Source organism: Crocodylus siamensis, chromosome 9 (assembly GCF_052110815.1).
Source record: "Crocodylus siamensis isolate JL-2025a chromosome 9, ASM5211081v1, whole genome shotgun sequence".
In the NCBI taxonomy this organism is placed as follows: Eukaryota; Metazoa; Chordata; order Crocodylia; family Crocodylidae; genus Crocodylus; species Crocodylus siamensis.
The window spans coordinates 59,136,091-59,159,196 of NC_143403.1; the positions used below are offsets into that span (position 1 = coordinate 59,136,091).

Genomic DNA, 23,106 nt, shown 5'->3' on the forward strand with positions numbered 1-23,106 from the left:
TGGGAGGCATCAAGGGGCATGTGTGCATACAGAGCCCCATATCTGCGGCTCCCAAGTTTCCACCAATCCAGGACTTTTGCTTACGTTTTCTCTAACAGCTGGAACACAGAGACAGCCTGGTCACCATATTAACATGGATAAGAACTCAGGAGGATCCTATGTTTTTACAATAGAGCTGATTCTGTTAAGTATTTACAGAGATGCTCCAACTGCAGCCAGTCTTCAATCCATGCGCACAGTTGGATCTAGGGATACACTGCACCAAAACTTGTTCTTGTCAACTTTTGGGTGCTGTTGTGTTTCCTTTTTGATTTAGATGGTGACTACTACTACATGAGCTGTTCTCATAAAAGCTATTATGAAGTTGTTCCTGTCCACCAAAAATGAAGCATCTCATCAAAACCCAGAAGCAATGAGCCCACTCATGCAGATGTCTCACAAAAATGGTGTTATAAAAGGATACTTTCAGGAGTCATCTTTCACTTGCAATCATTTATGCAAGTCAAGGAGGAAACATTTAATTATTTTTTAAGAGTTTCAGTTACCCAGTTCATTTTAGTTACAATGCTGTAATTATTGCTTTGCTTGATCTTTTGTATTTATGTAATATCAGAATCACAATGGCATCATCCTCAAAACCTGTTCATGCTACATTTTGAAAACATACTAGCACCCTATGCGTTTCACTGATGATATGAGTGACATAAAAGGTCTGTAGTAAAAGTTGGCTTGCTTGTTTTCCTCAACAAAAAATAGTAATAGGAAGTAGCTTTCAAGAAGTAAGCTAACTCTGCAGTGGCTCTAAATACAAAGTAGATGAAATAAAATAGGATTGTCTATTGAGTTAACTGTATAAAGAAGCCTAGAATTTTCATTTGGAGCATTTTTGATTTCTTCAGTTATCTACAGTAAAAGCAGCTCCAAGAAAACAGACATATTGGGCACTGTACTCAGTCATGTCAGAGATAGATGAGTAGCATAATGGGATTGAAGCAAAGTAGCCACTTCTCCCAGTAATCATGCCAAATTGTGGTCCTACTTAATTTGTGGGCAAAACTCCTATTTATTTCAATGCTGTAATGATATAACCCAAGGAACAGGCTTCTGTCATTCTTTGATACTGCTGTAACTCCATCCTCTTACACAAATGAGAAAGAAAGAAAAAGTTGGACACGGAGTGTGAGAGAGAGATAGGAAGCAACATGTAATGTTAAGAAAAGTTGTCCATGAAGAGACAGGCATTTAGCATAACAAAATAAGTAAAACTGATGAGAAATTATGGTTATCGCTCACATTATATATGTATGGTCTGTGGGCATAAGGAGTTTCCAAGAGTACTTGATTTTTAAAGAGTTTTAAAGACTACTTGATTTTTTCCAAATGGATTCAACTAGACATATCAACATAGTTTTTGCTTATAGTTTGTTTGCAACTTTTGAGAGAGACTGTTTCACTGGCATAACTCTTTGTGGAAACTATATTTTAATTCACATTCATGAGCACAAACTAAAATCCAATTTAAAACGTGTATGCATGGGTGTTTGTACCACAAGTGTTTACATGCTTATGCAAGCAAGGAACACAAGTAAACCTATGCATCTTTTGTGATCAATGACAATTAAGCAACCTACCTCCATTTCAAATATTCGCAGCCAAATTAAATAAACCCCCCTAAGATATTCTATATAAACTCAGATAATGAACAGAATGAAAACATTTGAGGACATCACAATCATTTCAAATCAAAATCAAATCAGCAAATAAACTATCAGTTGTGATTTATTCACTCTACTGTAACAACAGCATTCACAAGTAAAAATACAAGTTAATACTTGATCTATCAGATGCATTTGCTTTTTTGGAATCACAGAAAAATACTACTAGAGGGGATTTCAAGAGGTTGTTTAGTCCTACCCCTGCTCAAAGTGTCTCTGAACCATCCCAGAAAAAATGTTTGTCAAACTTGTACTTAAAAGCTTCCAATGAAGGAGATTCCACTACACCTCTCAGTAAACTGTTCTAGTGCTTAACCACTGGCAGGGTTACAAAGCTGTTTCTGATATCTAACCCACATATTTCTTGTTCCAATTACCTTGCTTCAGGGCTTTGTGCACACTGAACTCAGTGAAACAGGTCCCATGGCTTCAGTCCCTGCACAACTAAATCAATTTTCCCTCCTTGTGACATCAAAAAGGGCAGGAAGGTCCAAATAAAAGATGCTCAGTATCCCACTATTTAAGTATATCATTAATAATTTATTTCATATAGTTAATAATTTATTTACTTGTAGTCAAATTTAATACAGTTAATTAGATTTAATGTATAAATGTACTTGAATCTATTTTAATAGTGGATGGGCTATTAAAGTCCCATGGATAAACACATTAAAAGAAAAAGGAGTCCAAGAAGGCTAGCAGTTCCTAAACGACATAATATTAAAGTCTCAACATCAAGCTATTACAACACAGAGGAAAGATCTAAAGAACCTTACAAGGTCAATCCGGCGACCCAAAGAGTTTCTTAACTATCTGAAAATCAAGAGTTACATACAGACAGTGATGGAAGGGTGTGTCACTAAGGAAGTATACAAAGGAATAGCATGAAGCTGTAGGAATAGCTGTAGAAAACAAAGGTGAAAAATGAGCTACAAGTAGCCAGAAATAGACAAGACAACAAAAAAGAAGATCTACAACTGTAAAAAAAATCAAATAAATAATAATTATAATACAAATATAAGATAGAACCTGGAAACTGTGAGTTAACAGCAGAATAGACACAGAAGGTGAATACAAGAAAAACTGTAAGCAGAGGACTTGGAAAATTAGCATAAACCAAAACAGAAAGGAAATACAGATCATAAGTAGAAAGCACATAAAACTTAACTAAATTAAATCAATTTAAATAATCAGGGCCTGCTGGAATTCATTATGGCAAAAAATACATATTGTTCAGATGTGATCAAGCGTTTGAACCAATGTGAAAATGTTGGCATCCTAAAATAAATCAACTCATTCTAATTATTCTGCGCTTTCACTTTCTCTAGTATTCTAGTAAATTCTAATCCATAGTGAAATGAGGAGAAAAAGTAAAATCTAAATCGTAAATTTCCACTTTTCCAGTGGTTTCTCCATTTAGCTGCATCCAAAATATTCTTTGGGTCTTAGTAGATGCATCCACACATGCCATTAGTGCTATAAAGCCTTCCCTGGGAGCACATCTACACATGCTTCCTGTTGGGAGCAGCTCTGTACAGGGCTGCTCATACCCTGCTCTGGTCCCTCTAGCTAGGCAGGGATTTTCCCAAGTGGGACAGCTCCTGCCCAGCCCCTGGTTGCACATGAAAGCAAAGAGCTCTCCAGTCCTGCCATTGCTTGGCTCCCAGCTCCCCTGGGGAGCTGAGAGCTGAGCAGCACTGGGACAGAGTGGGGGCAGAGAGCTACCCCATCCCGATACTGCTCAACTCCCAGTTGCAGTAGATTAGCCTACTGTGCAGTAAAGCATCTCATATAGACACATCCTTGTCTTTTACAGTAAACTGGCTAAGCTGCATCATTCCCCAATAGATTAGTTCCTCTATCTAAGCACTAAACAGAAACTCTTGAACAAAACTGCAGGATAACTGATATGAGTATAGCATAAGCTATAGTACTACAGAAAGAAAATGTTTGTGGTAAGCACAAAGCATCTGGCCTCAAGTAAATGCCTAGCAGAAGAATGGGCAGCAGAATATAGCACAGCATCTCCATTGATCTGATCACTCCATTTTATTAACTCTAAAGGGAAAAAAATGATGGCAGATGTGCACTTCAAGTGGGTTGACTTTGAGAGAAAAAATGTAACTGTTAAGAGTGTGGGACTACATAAAACCCTTTAGCTAACAGAAGTGTGGTATAGGGCTTGATTCATTAATTTTTGTGAAATCCTTGGAGGCCTTTGAATGAAAGGTGCTAAACTGCAACTTATTATCTTCCACAGCTCTCTGCATAAGAAGCAGAGAAAACATACTTTATAAATCAATAAATCATCATTTAACTGAAATGTTTGCCAACAACATTTAGTTTCTCAATTTGCATTCAAAGTGGAGGATATGTTGTTGTTACCCAAAAACCAGAGCAAGTATTAAGGTGGTGAGCAAGCAGAAAATGAACAGAGATCCCAAGAGCAGAATATTTCAAAACTCAGAAGTAACATCAAGTGAAGCCATTTCTCTTTATATTTCAAACCTAACTTCCTGTCTCAAAAGAAGTTATATAAGTCTAATTAGATGGAGCCAAGGAGTTATTTCTCACAGGGAAATGCTGATGCTGCTGAAGCCACAAACAGAGTGTTATATGCAAATACCATGTATTATTCTCTTAGTATCCCCCATCTTGTATGAAAAACAATATTCAGATACCAGGATCAGTTCCTCTGACGTAAAGTGAAAATATATGACCACATTCTGTAGTAACCTGCAAGACCCTCATGAGGGCTGAGTATAGGTTGCACAAGGAAAAAGTAGTGGGGAGACACCAGAAGTCAGTTTGTTGGGGCGGGCAATTATTTGGGCCCATGGGCCACATAGGCAGTTCTGGGGAGCTGCCACAGGCCAGTCAGCACCCCTGCTCCAATAGCCTGGAGCCCGTGGCTCCTTCCCACCACCACCAGTGCATAACCCCAGCCTGCCCTACACCTGCTCTGGACTTGACCCCTGCCAGAGTGGACCAGCTGGACCCTGCATGCACAGCCCTGCCCCCAGCCTGCCCTGTATCGCCCGTCCATGCTGAGCAGCACCAGAGGCCAGGCAGAAGCTGCTGGTCAGAGCATGGGAAAAGTGGCCCCTCCATTTCACCACTGCTGGGCCCTTCTTGCTGCAGCTGCCCAGAGCCCGTGTCCAGGCTGCCCTGAGGTTCCTCTCTGCCACTGTCACTGCTGCCTCCAGGCCATCCAGCAGGGCAGTGGTAGTGGTGCAGAGCTGCTGCAGGGCAGCCTGGGTGGGTGCAGGGTCCAGAAAGCTGCAGCAAGAAGGGCCTGACAGCAGTGAAGAGGAGGGGCTGCTTTTCCCCCACGCTGAGCAGCAGCTTCTGTCTGGCTGCTGCCACTGCTCAGCATGGGCTTGCAAGTCTGGAGCAGGCACAGGGCAGACCGGGGTACAGCATGGGCCGGGCCAAGGGCGGGGCTGCATGCATGGGGTCTGGCTGGCCCACTCCGCCAGGCCAAGTCTGGAGCGAGCGCAATGAGGGCTGGGCTCAAGGCTGTGCACATGGGTTCCTGCCAGTACCACAGGGCTGGGGCCAGTGATGACAGCAGCCAGGAGCCACCGCCACCTGGGCTGCCTAGAAAGGCAGTACAGCTGCGGTGCTGCCTCAGTCCTGCTGCATGCCCGGGGTGGCAGGACATGCCATGGGCTAGACAGTGCCTGGACCAGTTGAAACTCAGGGACCCACCACAGGCCAGACAAAGTCTTCCTGTGGGCTGGATGGAGCCCGCGGGCTGTATTTTGCCCACCCCTGGTTTATGTGCACATGGATTGAAAGTTGGCTGCAGATGCAGCATCTCTAATACTTAACAGAATTAGCTCAGCTGTAAAAAACATAGCATCGCTTGAGTTCTTACCCCTGCACTACATGAATAAAATTCTATGCTCTCATTCACAGAGATAAGAGCTCCAATCACCTCAAACGAGGTTGCAATCGGCAGTATTGCACTGGTATAACCAAGGGCAGAATTTAGCTCTTGGGGTTAAGTCTTGGTGTCCCAACCAAATTTTTATCTTGGAAAACATCCACCCGCCTGGAGATGAAACATGAAATGTTTCAGGAAGTTATGAGTGACAGAAACAGGTTTATAATGGATGCAGAAAGCAGCAAGCAAGTGTTCAATTCCAGTGACCAATATAATAAAACTTATATATGTTGTCTGTAACCTCACAATTTTAGGAAATCTTGAAAAGAATGAGTTTTAATGCACCAAATGTCCATAGGGATCATTGACCATTTGCTGATCAGCAATGAGTTCATTAAATCAATGGACTTCATTAAGTCAGAGGCAAGTTTATAATCAGAGCGATGACATGTTTAAGTTTCTTGTACTCTGGCCTCCACAACCCCCTACAGCTTATTAGAAAAACTAATCAGATTGAATTTTCCACCATGCTGTTTATTGTAGCCTTAATGGAAGACAATCACTTTAAAATTATACACTCAGAAGGTAATTTCTATAAACCATAAGCCACTGAATGATTCTCTCTGGAATACTTCTCTCTTTTTTCCTTGGGATGAGATAAATAATAATGTTTTTGGCACAATTTTAAGGCTGTTTTTGCAATAAAAAATGTAACAAAAATGCTACTAGAACAGGAATGTGTGTTGGCTTTAATTTAAAAGTAAGATGTATTTTCTACTTTATGATTTGATTATCCAAAATTATTAAAATCTATTTTTTGCACCACCATGCTGGAACGCAAACCACTGTTAATAAAGATGCAGATAAAGCTTTCTGAATTTCACACCCCAAACTTATCATCATAAAATCAAGAATTTTCTGAACTAGTTTGGTAGTATGATCTTAAGGAAAAATGTGGCAAAATATAATGAAATTTTATTTTCAAACAAGGTTGACTTAAATAGTAGGGAAAGCCAGAAGTGTATGCATACCATCTAATAACAACAAGCAGTAAAGAATCCAGTGAATAGATAAAAAACATGAAGTGATGATGATCTAGCACCTGCAGAACTCCTAGCACCCATCTTTTACTTATACACTCATCTCCACAGATGTTAAATATGTTCATGGAGGGGACTTTTCTAGAAGTGCCTCACAAGAAGCTGCCTCACTCACACAATCATACTAAGTTGAAATGGGGAAGCCAATAAACCTCCCTATCCTTTCTAAAGATCACAAACTGTACTGATATCTGAATTTGAAATCTGGTTCCTTTTTCAGAGTGGTAACTAAATTGCAGACCTAGCAGAGACAATCTGAGGTTGAACTGGACATTCCTCTATTCCTTCCAATTCATAATAGGTTCTTCCAAAATAGGGTTGAGATATATTGCTGAGCACTAGGGAGAATGAACATGTTGCGTCTATTCTGTTGACAGAGGACTCTACTATATGCCTGCAAATCTAGTAGCTTTCATAAACCCTAAATTCACAGAAATGGGAATTAAAAAAAAAAAATGTTAGTTTACTTTTCTCCCTCTGTCCAATGAAGGGCAGTTTGCAAAGATAAAAGGGTAAATTTTCCACAATGTATTCCTGGAGAATTAGGATAGGGCACATATCGTCGCCATGGATTCTTGTAAGACTTCAGGAATATCGACTTGAACATGCCAATTGTTTGGGTACAGAGATACATGTGTTCTCCATCATGTTGGGCATTTCCACCATCAAGGCCAGACACTTGATGAACATACCCAGTGCTGCAGAGCTCAAAGGGTAAAATTTCCCTTGCTGTGACTGCTTTCTGAACAAGAGTAGAAATACTTTTGGTGAACTACACTGATACAAAAATATGCATTTTTAGTTAAAGACCCCAAATCAATCTTGTAGAAGGAGAGTAAGGATGGCAGGAACTAAAGTCCATGTGAAATTTAAACTTTCTCCAGCATGTGCATCACTGCTTCATAGTCAGAAGGCCACAGGAAAGTATGTCTGGAAAGGACCTCTGGAAGTCATCTAGTCCAGTCCTCTGCTCAAGGGAAGGATCATCCCTGACTAAACCATCACAGCCAAACATCTTCAAAATTTCCAGGGATACCGATTCCACAACTTCTCTAGGTAGCCTGTTCCAATGCTTGACTACCCTCAGGCCTCCTCTACACCTTACAGGTACTGCCCAATTAACTGGTACAATTATCTGGTCCAGCTACATGTGCAAAGTAACTATCACACAATAAAAGGCTCCAACCAGCTATAAAACTAGACCTTGAAAATATGTACCAACTTCATAGCTGGTTGCTTTTGAGTTTTAATTAGCATGTATACCAGGGTCTCCCCTGCTGCTGGCAGCCTGGTCAGCAATCCCCCTGCCCCAAAGATATATGAAACCCCCAGGGCTGGTAGATCACCGTGATCCTCTGGTCCCAGGTGTTTCCTACACACCTGAGATGGGGAGATTGCCCCTGTGGTGATTCTCAGACCCAGGGGTTTCCCTGCACTCCACGGTGGAGAGATCACCCCTGCCACAATCTTCTGGCGTCAGGCTCCCAGTGCACTGGCAAAAAGACACAATGGGATCTAATGCGTCATCCCACAGTTGTGTCTCCTGCCACACACAGGTGGCACGGTAGGAGGCACAATTGTGTGAATCATTCATTAAATCCCATCATACATTTACCTGCATGTATAGAGGGGCTCTCTTGATCAGAAAGTTCCTCCTACTCTCCAGCCTAAATTACATGTGCTACAGCTTGAGGTCATTGCTGCTAGTCCTGTCCCCTGTGGCCACAGAGAAAGTGCATCTCCATCCTCTCCATAACCACCCTTCAGGTATTTGAAGACTTTATCACATCCCCCTTCAGTCTTCTGTGCTCCATATTAAAAAAAAAACAAAACTGTTTTTTCAGCCTCTGCTGCCCATGCCCCAATTATTTTTTTCACCCTGTACTGGACTCTCTCCAACCTGTCCATATTCTTCTTGAAGTGTGGGGCTTGAAACAAGACAAATCATTCCAGGCGGGGCCTCACGAGTGCTGAATAGAGTAGAAGAATCACTTTTCTTGATTTCAAGTAACACTCCTGTTAATACAATCCAGTATACTTTTGGCTTTTTAGCAACAAGAGTGCAGTGTTGGCTCATATTCTACTTATGGTCTACTACAACCCCCAGGTCCTTTTCTGTATTACTGCAACCTAGCTATTCATTCCTCACTCTGTATTCATGCATGCAACTATTCTGTCCCAAGTGCAGTCTTGTACTTGTCCCTGTTAAATGCATCTGTTTGAATGCAGACCATTTTTTGAGTCTGTCTAGATCCTTTTGCTCTCTTTTGAAATAAGGAAATACCTCAAGCAAACTCTTCCCCTCTGTATTATTTTAGCACTTTTCTTGGCTCTTAATGACAATACTATCTAAGACAATGGGGGCCAACCTCTTCTGTAGGTGTCCCATGAATTAGCCCACCTCTCTGAGTCCCACTCTAATCACTCCGCTTTCTACTTTGTGCTCCCTGTCCAAACCATTCCTGTTTTCTGCATCCTGCTCTGTGCTCCGTGATTGATCTCCGGTTCTGCCTTCTGCTTCTTGCCCTATCTGCTGTTGTGCTTCCTGCCCCTTCCTCATCTGCCATGTGCCACATGCAGAGGCAGCCTGAGCACAAGGTGGCTACCACTGGTCCAAGGTGACAAAATAGTCAGGTGCCTCATTCAATCTCTAACTACCCCTGAAGTTGAAAATAAATAATCTGCAACAGCTGTAACCTAATCACACCAAATCAAATGACCATTTTCATTATTCTAGTCAAGTATGCAAAAAGTAAAACAGAGAAAATTAATTTTGATATTATTTTAAAAATAATCTGAAAAAATCCAATTTAACCTGACTTCATCCTTTAGCTAACACTGCTAGACAGTGTAGCCTGATTCATGGGGCTGTGCTGCCATCTTGTGGTAGTCTGTATACACAAAACCTTTCAACAAGCCTGCAAATCCCTTGTGTCAGAGAGGCTGATGCATCATTAGACAGAACTAAATGGGAAAGCCAAACAAGCAATACCATGACACTTCCATCATGTGTTTCAAGTCCACATCACCATTCTATGTAAATAGAGGCAAATACTGAAAACATAACTATGAAATAACAAATAGGTTTTATTACAATCCAATTTCCAAGTTATATTTTCTCCTTTAATATTCAAAAAGGAAAAACTAAACAATTTATTATCTTATGATGAAGTGAAATATGCAGAGAAATTAACCCTTCTTTAAAAAAAAAATAGCACATATGCCATTTGTCTAAAAAATTAATTCTCAACACAATGAACCCTTCTCCTAAGGAATTATCTGTAAACTCTCCTTTAAAAATCATCTGTACATGCAGCTTTGATCCCCATAGCCAAGTTCACTCTTCCCAAGTTCTTCAGTGAGCAAGTGAATTATAAATAACAAAACAAAACAAGTATTTAGGTATGTAAAAAAACCACAATAAACTAACAAGTAAAATAGCTTAATATTTCAAGTTAGTAAATGAACATGTAAACTAAGTAAGTTTTAAGTCAGAAAACTTCAGCTCAGGTTTTAATATAAACTGCACAAAAGTTGGCCATGATCCTGGAAGTAATTCTTTGCAGGTGAGCACCAGAGCATCTCTACTGAGTCACTTGCAAGACCAGGCACTTTAACATTAACCTGAAATAATCTTTCTTAATAAAACCTAGTCTTCAGGTGACTATTCCCTGAGCAAACACAGCCTTACAGTATGCAAATCTTAACTCCTCTTAGTGCAAAAAAGGCAAAAAAGGCCTGAATGTGGCATGAATTCCCTTGTAGAGCATCCCTTATACTATCCTAATCACAAATTCCCACTTAAAGGACATGTGCTTATGTTAATAAGTGCTGAGGCATTTGTCAAAATGAATGGCTGAATTTTGACTAGCCAGCATGCAGTTCAAATCAGTACATAAAGTATCCACTCATTTTTCCGCACACATCTTCCCCCCAAAAGATATAGAACAAAAAAATTACGGCCAAAGTTTTAAAACTCAAATGAAATTCACTTCTCATGTCTGCTAGGTATTTCTTCTGTCATATTTAAAATAATGATTCTATATATTTTCATGGAAAACTTTTAATACTAGACTTCACTAATAATGCATTTTTCATCTACATTTAGGTGTGTCCTTTTTCTTTGTATTACTAGATTCTTCTTCTCTTCCTCCTATTTCCTGAAGTGTCTTTCAAACAACTCCTGACTTTCACTCCTTCTCCAAAGACGCAGCTTTCAGGAATTCAGAAGGTATAAGGCCTCTCTGTCCATTTAACTCCCCATAGTAGAATCCACCATCATCTACAGATCCAAACACTGTGATAATATCTCCAGCACTAAATGTTAGCTCACTTTCCACATCCACATTTATTGAGCTCTCCCTCGGGTTGTAGTCAAAGACAGCCACCATTGTCTTAGAAGCAGACTGTTCAACCTTGCTATCTTGCTGGGCACATTCTGAGTGAGACTTGTCATTCCTATCTTGTATATCCAGCTTTACTAAATTCATCCTGGAATCTGTATCAGTAACAGAAGCCTGTTTTAACAACTGCTGTTTCATTTCAATACTGTCCATCTCCACCTCAGACACCATATTACATGGAATGTATCCAACCTTTCCTTCAATTTCACCTTGGTAGAACCCATCTACATCTTTATCACCGATCACTTTTACAACCTGCCCCTTTTTAAATGGAAGTTCCTCTTCAGCTGCATCAAGATTAGGTGACATAGATGCAGGATCATAGTCAAAAAGGGCCAAAAACATCCTTGTTGAGCCATCACTAACCATTTCCTTCAAGTCTGACCTTTTCAGAAAATCTGTTCTGGAAAATGAAGATGTCACTGCTTGGCTTGTGCTCAAAGTCTTGCTCATTTTTTTTATTTGAGACCACTGTGTAGGAAACTCTGGAGACTCCTTTAGACAGGAATCTTTACCAGCAATCTTTATTCTGTTATCTTCCTCCCTATCTAAATCTAGCTCTTCTTCTTCCTCTGTCAAAGTACCTAAAAGAACAGAATTACGGTTGTGTTCACCAGGAAAATTACATTTCCAGTTCCCTGTTCCTGGTGTTTGGTCTTTCTTTGTTTCACCAACAGACACACCTAGGATTAATACTTCTTCAGGCTTCTTCTCTGAGACATCTAGAATCTCCTGAACATTTAAGGTATTAATTTTTATGTCTCTATTATAGTCTTCCTGCAATTCAAGTTGGCTAGAGCACAGCCGAGGCACAGAACTCAACCAATTCCTGTCATCTCTCTCAATGTGTCTCTGAATGGCTGAATCTTTCACAGACTTGTCCTCAGAGTTCACATAATGGGTTGTCATGGACATTTTGATGTTGCTGGCATCTACCTGATTTTTTAACATATCATTTTGGGTCAAAAAGAGCTGCTCAGTTCTCTTTCTCCGAATGTCTTTTGGAGTCCTGGCACTGGCTGATTCTTCACACAATCTGGCAGGAAAGGCAAGGCTCAAAGACTGTACACTGACTGATGTCTGTTGATATGCCACACATTTATCATCATATTCATTTCTTGGAATGTGTGACATTGATGACATGGCAAGCTCAGGCATCAAGGAAGAACTGTGGGAAGTGAACAATTGCTGTGGGGAGACGTTTGCTGGCAGGGAAGTAAGGGAATCTCTGCAGCTAGAGGTGAAGCAAACTGTACATTTCTCATCTTTTCTGGCCACATCCAACTGTGAAGACAGGGAAGATGTGCTATGTGTCAGACATTTTTTTACAGGCTGAGAATCTATCAGTTCCCCACAGGGATGTTCAGGGGTCAGGCTGGTAGGCACAGACTTTGAATATTCCCTCTTCTTTACTGTCAATAATGCTGAGGGTATCAGAGCTGGCACAGAATCCACTGACTCTCCATAAGGAGACAATGTTCTCACAGAAACCTTCTGAGACACTTGGAAGATCTCTAACTGGGACAGCTCTACTAGGACACTCCCAGTTATTGGAGACATAACTTCTGTTACTCTTTGACCATTCACATACACAGCATAACCTGTGACTTGTACCCCATTGGATGATCCTGCTGCATCTATAGTCACAGGCAGCCAACTGATAACTAGACTGTCCACCGAGGGACCAGGCTCTACCTGAACATCAAGTGGAGCATCAGGTAATCCCGTTGATGGAGTAACAAATGTAATTATTGCCGATTTCTGCATCCATTTCTCCTGGGACAAATTGTATGTCATCTTCTGAGGTTGTGCATCCACTTGTACAGTGTACTGAGTGTTGGGCTGTAGGTTTTGGAAAGTGTACCAATAAATCCCAGCCTTGGTAACATCATACTTTTCCTCGTTAAGGTAAACCACGTGAGTATAATTGCTGCTGCTTGGTAACCACGTGACCTCTGCTGAAGTAGCAGTGATGCTCCTTATTTTCAGAAGCTCTGGTGCTTTATGAAAATCTTTCCCTACAAGGAAAGTACACTGCATCTTATCTGAATTTCCCTTTTCCATTACACTTTGAACAGAAATCCGATAGGTCTTAGCATTTAAATCCATATTCTCAATCACTACTTCAGTTTGACAACCAAACCTTACATTTTGGTATAGCACTTTATCTACATAAATGTTATAGCTTTGTACATCTCCCCAGTCAGCTGGCAAAAATGGTGGCTCCCAACCTATAATAATGCTTCTTGCCAATTGCTTGATTAGGGTCAGGTTTCTTGGATAAGGCACTTTGACATAATCACTAGGCACCTCAGTGTCTCCTTCTAGTCTATTAGTTAACATACTGATACATATTTTTTCATCAAGACCATTACTCTTTTCCCCACTGCTAAGACTTCTGCTCAGGAAACTTGTTTCATGATATGACACATGTGACAGGTCACCTAGCTCTGGAGGCACAGAGGCCATCAGGTCATCATCTGAAACTTCATCTACCAAATTAGAGGGAACCAACCCTCTTCTGCCATCCATCAGTTCTCCTTTAAAAAAGCCATCCTCATCCATATCTCCAAAAATGTAAACATATTCTCCAGCTGTCAATGGAAGCTCTGCTTCAGGGTTCTTGTTAGGACCTTCAAAAGGGTCATAGCTATATCGAGCTAAAAAGACTCGAAGTTTTGCAGAACCTTGTCTCTGTGCTTCTAAGGTAAGGGAAAATGCATTTGTCTCTAATTCTTGCATTTCATTTGCAGTATCTTCCTCTGGAGAAGGGCAGGAGTTGGGACTACTCTGCCCCGATTCTGATTTTGAGAAGTCTGTCTGGGACTCCTGTTCTTTGACTTGACTTTTAGACCCAGAAAAACAATCTTCTGCAGAGATCTGTGCTGTGGAAAAACATATAGTGCATGGCAACTTTGAAGTCACAATGTCAGATTTTTTTACGTGGAACTGTTCAAGTTCCTGAGACAGAAGATTAAATTGTTCAGTTTTACTGTGATACTGCTTCTTATTCAGGGCTTCCTTTAACTGCATTTCCAACTCATTACATTTTTTCTGTTTCTTCTCTATTTCTTGCTCAAGATTTTCACATTGCTGGTATTTTTTACCCAGCTCTAGTTCCAAATGCTCTATCTGCTGCTTGCTGTATGGGTCGGTCTTTAAAGGCATGTTCTCATGTTTCTCAGACATACTTCCCAATGGTAATACTACTGTCTCTATACCATTTGCCAAAGCAACTGATCCTGTTGGTGTCTCCTTTGGAAAACATGAGTCATCTAAACTGGCGTCTATGTTTGGTACAGATGTTTCCTGAATTGGGCACATGGCAGTAGTGGAAGAACCGTCTGAACCAAGTTGGGAGCACTGCAGAGACTCTTTCAGGTTCCTCAACATTATCTGTCTCTGTAACCGTAACACTTCTTTTTGAGACTCTCGCAACAAGTGATCAAAGTCACTAAAATTGAGCTCGCATGAGCCATCCTTGCCTGTAGCCAGTTTGGCCTGCAGCTCCCAACACTCCTTCTGCAGGGCATCTATCTGCTTATCCTTGGCCAGAAGGGTACTAGCTTGTTCACTCAGATCTCTGACCCTCTGCTCAGCAAATGCTTTCTTGCACAGTTCCACATCCGAGTCGTCGAAGGGTAGTAATACTGGGGCGCCGACAACTTGGAGACTGGGCTCTTGGAGTTTCCTGGCTTTTTCCTCCAGTCTCTTGGCAATGGTGGCCAGCTCAGCATTCTTCCTCTTGAGCCGCTTCACTTTCTCCTGCATCTCAGGAACGCTGCTTCTCCTCAGAAGGCAATTCTCCTCCTTTAGGGCCGTGCATCTCTGCTCCAGGTGCTCCAGGGCACTCAGCAGGTCTGCATTCTGCTTCACCAGGTGTTCGTAACCACCGTTGGAGAGCCAGTCCTGCTGCTGCCCCACTGCCTGGGCACCCTCTCGCCCTGCGGATGCCCACCCAGCCACCTTCCCTTCCGGTGGGGAGTCCGAGCACTCCGGAGCCAAGTTGTCACCGCTGGGTTCCAGGGGCACCTCCCTTGTGGCCGTTTCCTCCTGGCGGCAGGCACCTTCCTGGGCAGGTGAGGGGCTGCCCTCCAGCAGGGCAGGCTGAGCCGCCTCCAGCGGGGATAGACTGCTCTCCAGGGAGCAGGCCTCACCCGCCGGGGAGCAGGCTGCCATGAGGCTCTGCAGGGGCCCATCCTGGTGCCTCCTGCCCTGCAGGTGGTGCGCGGCCCGGGACAAGGGGCTGGGCGGCTGCTCGGCCTCGAAGCGCTCCAGGATGTACTTGAGGAAGAGGCTGCGCTCCAGCTCCAGCTCGGCGCGCAGGTGGCGGATGCGGGCGGCCTGCTCGCCGTCCGTCTCCCAGCGCAGCCGGCCCAGCACCTCCTGCAGGCGGGCGCGGCCCTCGCCCCGGGCGCGGCCCACCAGCTCCTCGGCCAGCTGGCGCTGCAGGTCGCGGGCCTGGCGCACGGCGGCGTCGCGGTCGCGCTGCAGCAGCTCCTGCGCCTCGCGCAGCTCCGCCTCCTTCCAGCGCAGCAGCTGCCGGATCTCGGCCTCGCGCTGCCGCCGCTCCCGCTCGCGCAGCTGGTGCAGCTCCCGCGCGCGCTGCTGCTCCCACTTGGAGCGGAGCTGGTCGGCCAGGAGCTGCCGCTCGCGCTCCGCCGCCTCGCGCAGCTCCCGCGCCTCGAGGGCGAAGCGGCGCCGCAGCTCCTGCGACCGGAGCCGCTCGCCCTCAAGCTCGGCCCGCAGCGCCTCCAGCTCGCGTTTCGGCTCATCCGGCGGCGCGGCCGGCGGCGGCGGGGGGGCCTTGCGGGGCGACGCGCGGCTCCCCCCGCCCGGGCTGCCCCGCCTCATGGTGGCTGGCGGGCGCGGCAATTAACCGACGCTCTACAGCCGTTACAACCCGCGCTGATTGGCGCCTTCCCGCCGCTGGAAGCTCCGGCCCCGCCCCCTCGCCTCGCGGCCACGTGCTGGGGCGCCCGGGCTGCTGCTGGGCGAAGGACTTGGACGGGGAATGAATAAAGGAAAAAAAACGACGTTTTCCCGACATTTGCCAATTTGGCTTTAAGCACCGAGCAAACTCCAGTCCTACGGGCAGCTAAATCCCCCTGAAAAAGGAGGCATGTGGTACAAGCTGTTCCAAGTCCCCCGGAGAAGGGAAGTGCAATAGGGGTGCACATGGGTACACATACACCCCTGAGTGTGGCGGTGTAGCCCCTGTGGAAAGGTGCCGCCAATATGGCCAGCGCTGCTTGCGGGCGGTGGCTGCTCACCACCTTCCCCCGCTCCACCATCGGCAGCGCCGTGGCCACCTGCGGGAGCTCCTGGCTTGCCGCCACCGTGCTCCCCTTGCTGACAACACTGCTGCCGCCTGCGGGAGCTCCCCGCTTGTCGCTGCTGCACTCCCACTGCCAACAGTGCCACTGCTGCCTGCGGGAGCTCGCTGTGCCCCACCAGCCTCAGGGGGCACGCGGCGTTCATGGGGAAGCGGACAGGGAGAACGAAGGGGACAGCGACATGACTGGGCCTGGAGACTGCAAGGACAACAACAGGATCAGCAGCAGTAGAAGCAACATGGACAACAACAAGGACAGGGGGTGAACTGAGAAGGGAAACCCCAAAAAAGGGTCTGGACTGTGTTTGGGTCAGGGAAGGGCAGAGGGTGGGTGCGCGTGCGTGCAGGGGAGCAGCTGCAGTTATTGTAAGGAGTTATTTGTGTGCGTTTCTCAAGATGGCTTTAAAAGGTGCAATGGAAGTCTATGACAGAGGATGTTCAGATATAGATATAGAGAGAGAGCGAAAGAGATTTTAATTTTTTTTTTTTAAATTAAGCACTGCAGAGAGGCTGGCAGACTGGGTTGTTTGGGCAGATGTGGTATCTTTTATTTTCCAACAATTGAGTTGGTCTGATAGTCCTTTGCAAGCCTTTGAGCACAAACACCCTCCTTCAGGCTTGGCGGGAAAGTGCTGGTATCATGCGTGCTGTCTCAGGTAGACCAGAAGCCAATACACAACATGCACATGTGTGGCAGTGAGGACCAGAGGGGAATGGGGCAGTAGATGTGAGGCAGGCAGGTGGGGAAAAGGTAGCTGGTAAAATGGGGACAGGTTACACAGACCTGCATGTTGCATATTGGCTTCTATTTTACCCAGGACAGCACCCATAACACCAACTCTCCCTAGGCCTGAAGAAGGGTGTATGTGCCCAAAAGCAGAATAATTTTTCCAGCAATTTAGTTGTGTAATAAAAGATACCACATCTACCCAAAGAACTGGGTCTGTCAGGCTCTCTGCAGTGCGTAAAGCCCCCTTGGCAAATGTTGTGGGTTGGGTTTCTTTATTCCTTGTTTGTGCTGCTGTCCTGCCCCGGGAGGGACCAGTGAGGGGCTGTCCCTGGCTTTTGCCCTGAAGTGCCTCCAAGCTTGACCAGGCAGGTGGATGATTTAACCAGTCCAAGGAGGAATGCCTTAAGTCTAGACAGCTTTAGAATCACTGGTCCTAGTCATTCACACACACCATCCTTGCTCAAGATAAGGTAGTATATTAGCAGCAATTACAACAACCCTATTTGCATTTACAAAAATGATCACTGCTAACAACAGCCTTTATCAACAGGGCCTTCTGAAAATGGTTGAAGGGCTCATGTAGAAAAGGCACTTGGTCTGCGGTCTTAGTCTTTATGAAATCATTTGCTTCATCAACACTAGCCATTGCGCTCAATGGAATACTCCAATTATAACATTTAGACTTAATAAGGTTTTGCAAGATCAGAGTCTCATTAGCAATATGTGGATTTCCTGAAGCAGATAAAAATTTAAAGAAAGAAAAGCAAGTACAGGGGCAAAATAGGATGCACTACTTGTACTGTTCCCACCAATATACAAAGTTGTGGAGATCCATTGACTACAGCCCCATTTTAGGCTCCACCTGAGTGAGAAATCGTGATGCCTGAACAAGTCAGACTGGCTCAGGCCAACTCAGTTTAAATATTGTCTGTCTCAGCTCCTCTGGATGGAAGTGAGACACTTTTAAATACAGAATTTATGGCTTGGACCAGCAGCTACACAGGAAGAATGCACCAGGCAGTTCAGGAAGGAAACGTACTAAGACAGCATGAAGCCACCTTTCTACTTTGCTCATTCTTGGGATGTCATAAGTTCAGCCCAGTCCCTTGTCATAAATTGACAGGGGTTACTCCAGGAGGTACTGCAGAGAACCCAGCTGCAAGGGGGATAATCAACTACTTCAGCCAGCTCTACACCACTCAGAGGCACTTTTTTTTTTTTTTTGAGAGAGTCACTTTATTTTTAACTCGGAGTATTCCCATGCTGAGCCCTGTTCTTGCCCGCAAGAGGCAATGGGTTACTTCTACCTGGCTCTGCAGCATCTGTAAAGATTGGGTGCTTTAGTGGGGCTTTTTTGGCACTTTTATCCAATAGCTGATTGAATCAATGCAAAAAAGGTGAAAAATGCATCAGAGATATCTTTTGGGTTTTTGGTGATTTATGATTACTATATTTCTCATGGGCTGACTTTGTAATTATTTATATTTAACTCATATGCCCGTAACAGTATAGTTATATTGTTTTATTATTTTATCCCGGACAAAGTTCAGATTTAGAATATGAATATGCTCAGTTATTTGGTATAAATTGTGTTTTGGAAAAATAAAATAAAGCTTTCAGCAGAGGGCAGTGGTATACATGCTTACATACCAATATACCTGCAGGTACTTCGGCACATTTAGAATATGCACAAATTGGGCCTCATCTTCAGAACATGATTCATATTCTGTTCATTAATTTATGTATACACCTTTTCCTGTGTATAGTATTTACATTTTAGAGCCCATTACAGTGTAACCAAATTTGCATCAGAAAAAAAATTAATCTACACAAAGTATAGAGAATAAAATTAACCATAAAGTTATCCATTTTAAGATGTAATTGTAAGAAATGTCACTCTATTAAAGCTGTTTAGTCCCATTGTTCAGGCTCTTCACCTTGTTTCCAGTTACTAAACTGTATTAGAAGATGATAATATATCTAAAGGGTTTAGTCCATAAGGCTCTTTAAATGTGAATAGCTTGAAAACTGTAAGAGAGAACATTTGTGTCTTCAGAGAAATTTCTTTGCTAAACCTTAGCATTTGTTTAGTGGCCCTGTCAAGATGATCCCAACTTCCAGAATGGGGAAAAAATTCAGGGGCAGGACTGTTTCTACTGAGCTCCTTCTGGGAGAGTGCTGGGAGCTTGGTGCGGTGGGGAGGGCAGAGGGAGGTGCCAGCTAAGGAAAAGCGAGAACCATGCAGCAGTACGAGGCAGTAGGCGAGCAGCGGTGGCCTCATCCCAAGCCCGGAGCAGGGAAGGAGATACCTGGGGGTGGTGCAGAGGAAGCCCCGGTGTGTGGGTGGCTGTTGCAGGGTGCGGAGCTCGCCTGCCCTTGCCCTTGCACAGCAAAGAGGTGTGCAGGCTGCAGCTGGGCAGCAGCATGGGCAGGTCCACCTCCAGCCCACTGGATAAGAGCAAGTGCAGGAAGGGATTGGTATCTTCAGATGTTTAGCCTATTTTATTTTAAGTTTTACACATATTTATTTAATAAATATAAAAAGTAAAATCTGTTTGTTTTTGTTATTTGAAATTCATCTGTCATTCTTGATGGGCAATTCACTAATATATATATTCACACATTAACTAATCTTACTTTCCATGAATGCAATTACTGCATCTGGAAATTAGGTGTTATATAATCACAGATGGAAAGGGAGCCAATCCACAGCATTCTGAATGGGAAGAACAGTGATCCATGGGTCAGTCTCTCTGTTAGGAGGTAGTTGACATTATCAAGTTTGAGACCATCGAGCTGCTCATAACAGATCCCAAGACTGTTACACACACGGTATCTTTTTTAAATTGATAACTCTAGCATTCTTCTTGGAATTAGGAATTTTGTGGACTTTTCTGGAGGAGCAAGAATTGACTGACTTAGAGGTTCTATTTTCTTATTCTTTACATGACTAATATTAACCAGTCACAGAGAAACTTAAAAGCATGAATATAATTATACGGCCCCTCTCCAAGGATAAGAGATGATTCATCCACATGATCATCACTGTATCAATTTTGTGTTCAACCGGACCTGAAACCAGAATGAGGATGCTAGGAGCCAGGAGATGAGATGTACACAGTTCTTCCCTTCAGTTTTCACAGTTCTCCCACAGCTCTGTATCACCTTGCTAGGAAAAATAATTTAGATAAATGGAAGCAATTTGTGAAGCCAGCTACGTTGGACAATGATGATTTAAAAACTGTTGGACAGTTGTTGACTGTAGGGTGGGAGGGAGTTTTTATTTCTCAAAGGAAACACCAGTTATTTGTTAGCAATCTTCACTTGAACTTCTGACTTTCACTTACAAACCATAAATGTTGTGGATTACAATTACCTTCAGCTCCAATATCCCCACTTTAGTTACACATCAGAAACTCTTACCAGAGAGCAGGGTTTTTGTCTTGTCTGCCTCATCTCTTTTCACTCCTGAATAATAACAACCTTTCTTCCATTGGTGCTTGCCAGGCACAGCTGAAATTCCTTGCTTCAGCTGGGCAGCACAGCTGCAGGTACCAGCAACTTCTCCATGTTGGCTTATTCCTTTCACTTAACTTCTCCATATTTCACTTTCATAATCAGTTGAACGGATATCCCACTCCTTACCACCTAATAATAGAATAAAATAACTATCACGTTCAGCACTTAAATATCACCTTTCCTCTTCAGAGTATCTTGCAAACTATTTCACCAAACAGCTAATGAGGTAGGGAAGAATTAAATTAGTTCTCCAGGGTGTTGTACAGTTTAATTCATTAACCAATGTTAGTAAAGTTCTTGGAATTAAAAGCACCATAATGGTACAAGAATTTATATTGTTAAGTAATAATTATTATTTGGGGAATTAATTTGCAGTTAATTTATTCTAACCTCTCTTCATGATTACACAATGTTATGCTGTGTTTTTAGTGACACCCTTCAAAATCTCTCAGAATCAGAAATGTCACTCTTTCAAACTGCCAAGTTTGAGAAGAGGAAGAGCTCTTCCTCCTGTAGTCAAATCTGCCAGGTCTCAGTGAGCTGAGGTCATGCCCAGTACTGGAGGGCACTGCAGGGCACAAGGAGTTGGTTAGCACTTCCAGAAAAAAACAAGTCAGCTTTGGGGAGAGAGCTGGAAACAGAGCTGTCGGGGACAGGTGGAGAGTGTGGAGCTAGGAAGCAGCTACACTGGCTGCTCTAGGAAGGGGCTGTAAAGCACATGACAAACAGCAGCATGCCTTAATGTTGACTGTGCCACCTGCATCTCCTGCTCCACAGGTTTTGTTCTTCCTGGGCAATGTAGGAATGCCCTGCTGCAAAGAGGAAGCCAGCAGCAGCTTGGCATTTGAACTGCCTGTGCTGCAGCCAGCAGGTCATCAGAGATCAGTGGGGCACCACACACCCACCTGCATCTTCATCTTCAGCCCCTGCTGGAAGTCCCCACATGCCTTACACAGCAGCATTTCGAAAAGGGACCAAGGTGGAATAGCTGCAGCTCACAAAATGCTTGGATTCAGTCCATAACACTTCCCTTTCCCACAGATGCTGCAAGGCAGAGAAGAGTATGAGACCTGGGGAGGACTCACAATGATGAACATTAAATAAGATGTAGCAGCAGCACAGTCGCATTTAAAACAGCAATAGTCAGTACACAGATTGGAGAATACCAAAAAGCAGCACGAATGGGAACCACTGCCCTAACTGGTTATGAACATCCATGAGATTGCTTTTGAAAGGAAATGCAGTGATCACACACTCATGGACAGAGCTAATAAAAAAGGAACAATTAACACACTGATTCTCAACCAAGATGCTGCTGCAAGGGTGCCATGAGGTGCCACACAACGAGGTGTGCAGCACCCTTCCCAGATAAAACCCGAGGTTTCCAACAGGGCTCTGTTGTGTCTCAACGTCCTACCCATGGGGGATTTCTACCAGCTTTAATTTTTCCCGAGCCCGAGGAAGGGCATGTCAGCCCAAAAGCTTGCAGAAAAAAGATTTTTATTTTGTTTTGTTTTGTGTTGTGTTAATGGGCCAATATTGAGAGACGCGGGGCACGGGAGCGGCGGGCGCAGGAAGCGGGACAGCCCGCAGCCCCGGCGCTGTGCACCCCGGGGGGGCGCGGGCTCCCGGCCAGGCGGAGCGGAGCGGAGCGCCCCCCCGTCCCGTCCCGTCCCGCCGGACAGGCCGGGGCCGGGGCCGGGGCCGGGGGCGGCGGCCGCTCGAGGAAGGCGTCTCCCCCCGGCCTCCCGCCCGCTCGTGCAGGTCGCCGGGGCCGGGCTGCGGGAGCGAGGTGCGCGGGCCGGGGAGCGGGCGTGTGGCCGGGCGGGCCCGCAGGCAGAGGTGCGGCCCCGGGAAAGGGGCTGTCTCAGCCCGGGGGGCGAGGCCCGGCTGCCGCCTCTCCGTAGCCCGCGCGCAGGGCGGGCCGGGGCCGGGGCCCGCGTGTGGCGGCAGCCCGCGCGCGTCCCGCGGACAACCCGCTCCCTGCCCGGCCTCACCTCCGGGCTTTGCTCGCACACAAAATGGCTGCGGCCGCGGCAGCATGTGGGTGGGCAGGGGGAGCCCGGCGAGCCGCCGCCTCTCCTCAGCCGGCGGCCCGGGAGGCCTGTGCGCCCCTCGCCGGGGCCCCGGGCGGCGGGGCGGGGCGGGGCTGAGAAGGGCCCCGGCGGCTCTCTCCTCGCTGCCCTTCCGGGGAGCCGGGCCGCGACAGCTGCGGGAAGCGGCCGGGCGTTGAAGACCGGGAGGTCGTGACCCGCAGGCCCCTTTCCTCTCCCGGCCCCGCGCGCTGCTGAGTCGGGCGGGAGCGGGTGCCTCGAGCCGGCACTGAAACAGGAAAGGACAGCCGCGAGAGGAGACGAGAGCGAGTACTTCCACGGCGGGGGCTTGCTGAGGAGGGGGGATCTCGCTCTCCGGGCC

At 45.0% G+C, this 23,106-nt stretch overlaps 2 protein-coding genes across 2 annotated transcripts in view; both read right to left on the reverse strand.

Moving 5' to 3' along the window:
• Positions 1 to 9,496: 9,496 nt before the first annotated feature.
• Positions 9,497 to 16,091, reverse strand: LOC149857713 (RIMS-binding protein 2-like). Its single transcript, XM_090063705.1, has one exon. It carries the CDS (start codon positions 15,959 to 15,961, stop codon positions 10,895 to 10,897), a length of 5,067 nt encoding a protein of 1,688 aa, XP_089919831.1. The 5' UTR covers positions 15,962 to 16,091; the 3' UTR covers positions 9,497 to 10,894.
• Positions 16,092 to 20,434: 4,343 nt separating this feature from the next.
• LOC149857714 (uncharacterized) overlaps positions 20,435 to 23,106 on the reverse strand; it is a 3,861-nt gene continuing 1,189 nt past the window's right edge. The window contains exons 2-3 of the mRNA XM_090063959.1: positions 21,597 to 23,097; positions 20,435 to 20,820 (exon numbers count right to left, since the gene is read on the reverse strand). Of these exons, the coding sequence (XP_089920085.1) occupies positions 22,192 to 23,097 (906 nt within the window). The 3' untranslated portion in view covers positions 20,435 to 20,820; positions 21,597 to 22,191. The remainder of the gene's footprint in view (positions 20,821 to 21,596; positions 23,098 to 23,106) is intronic.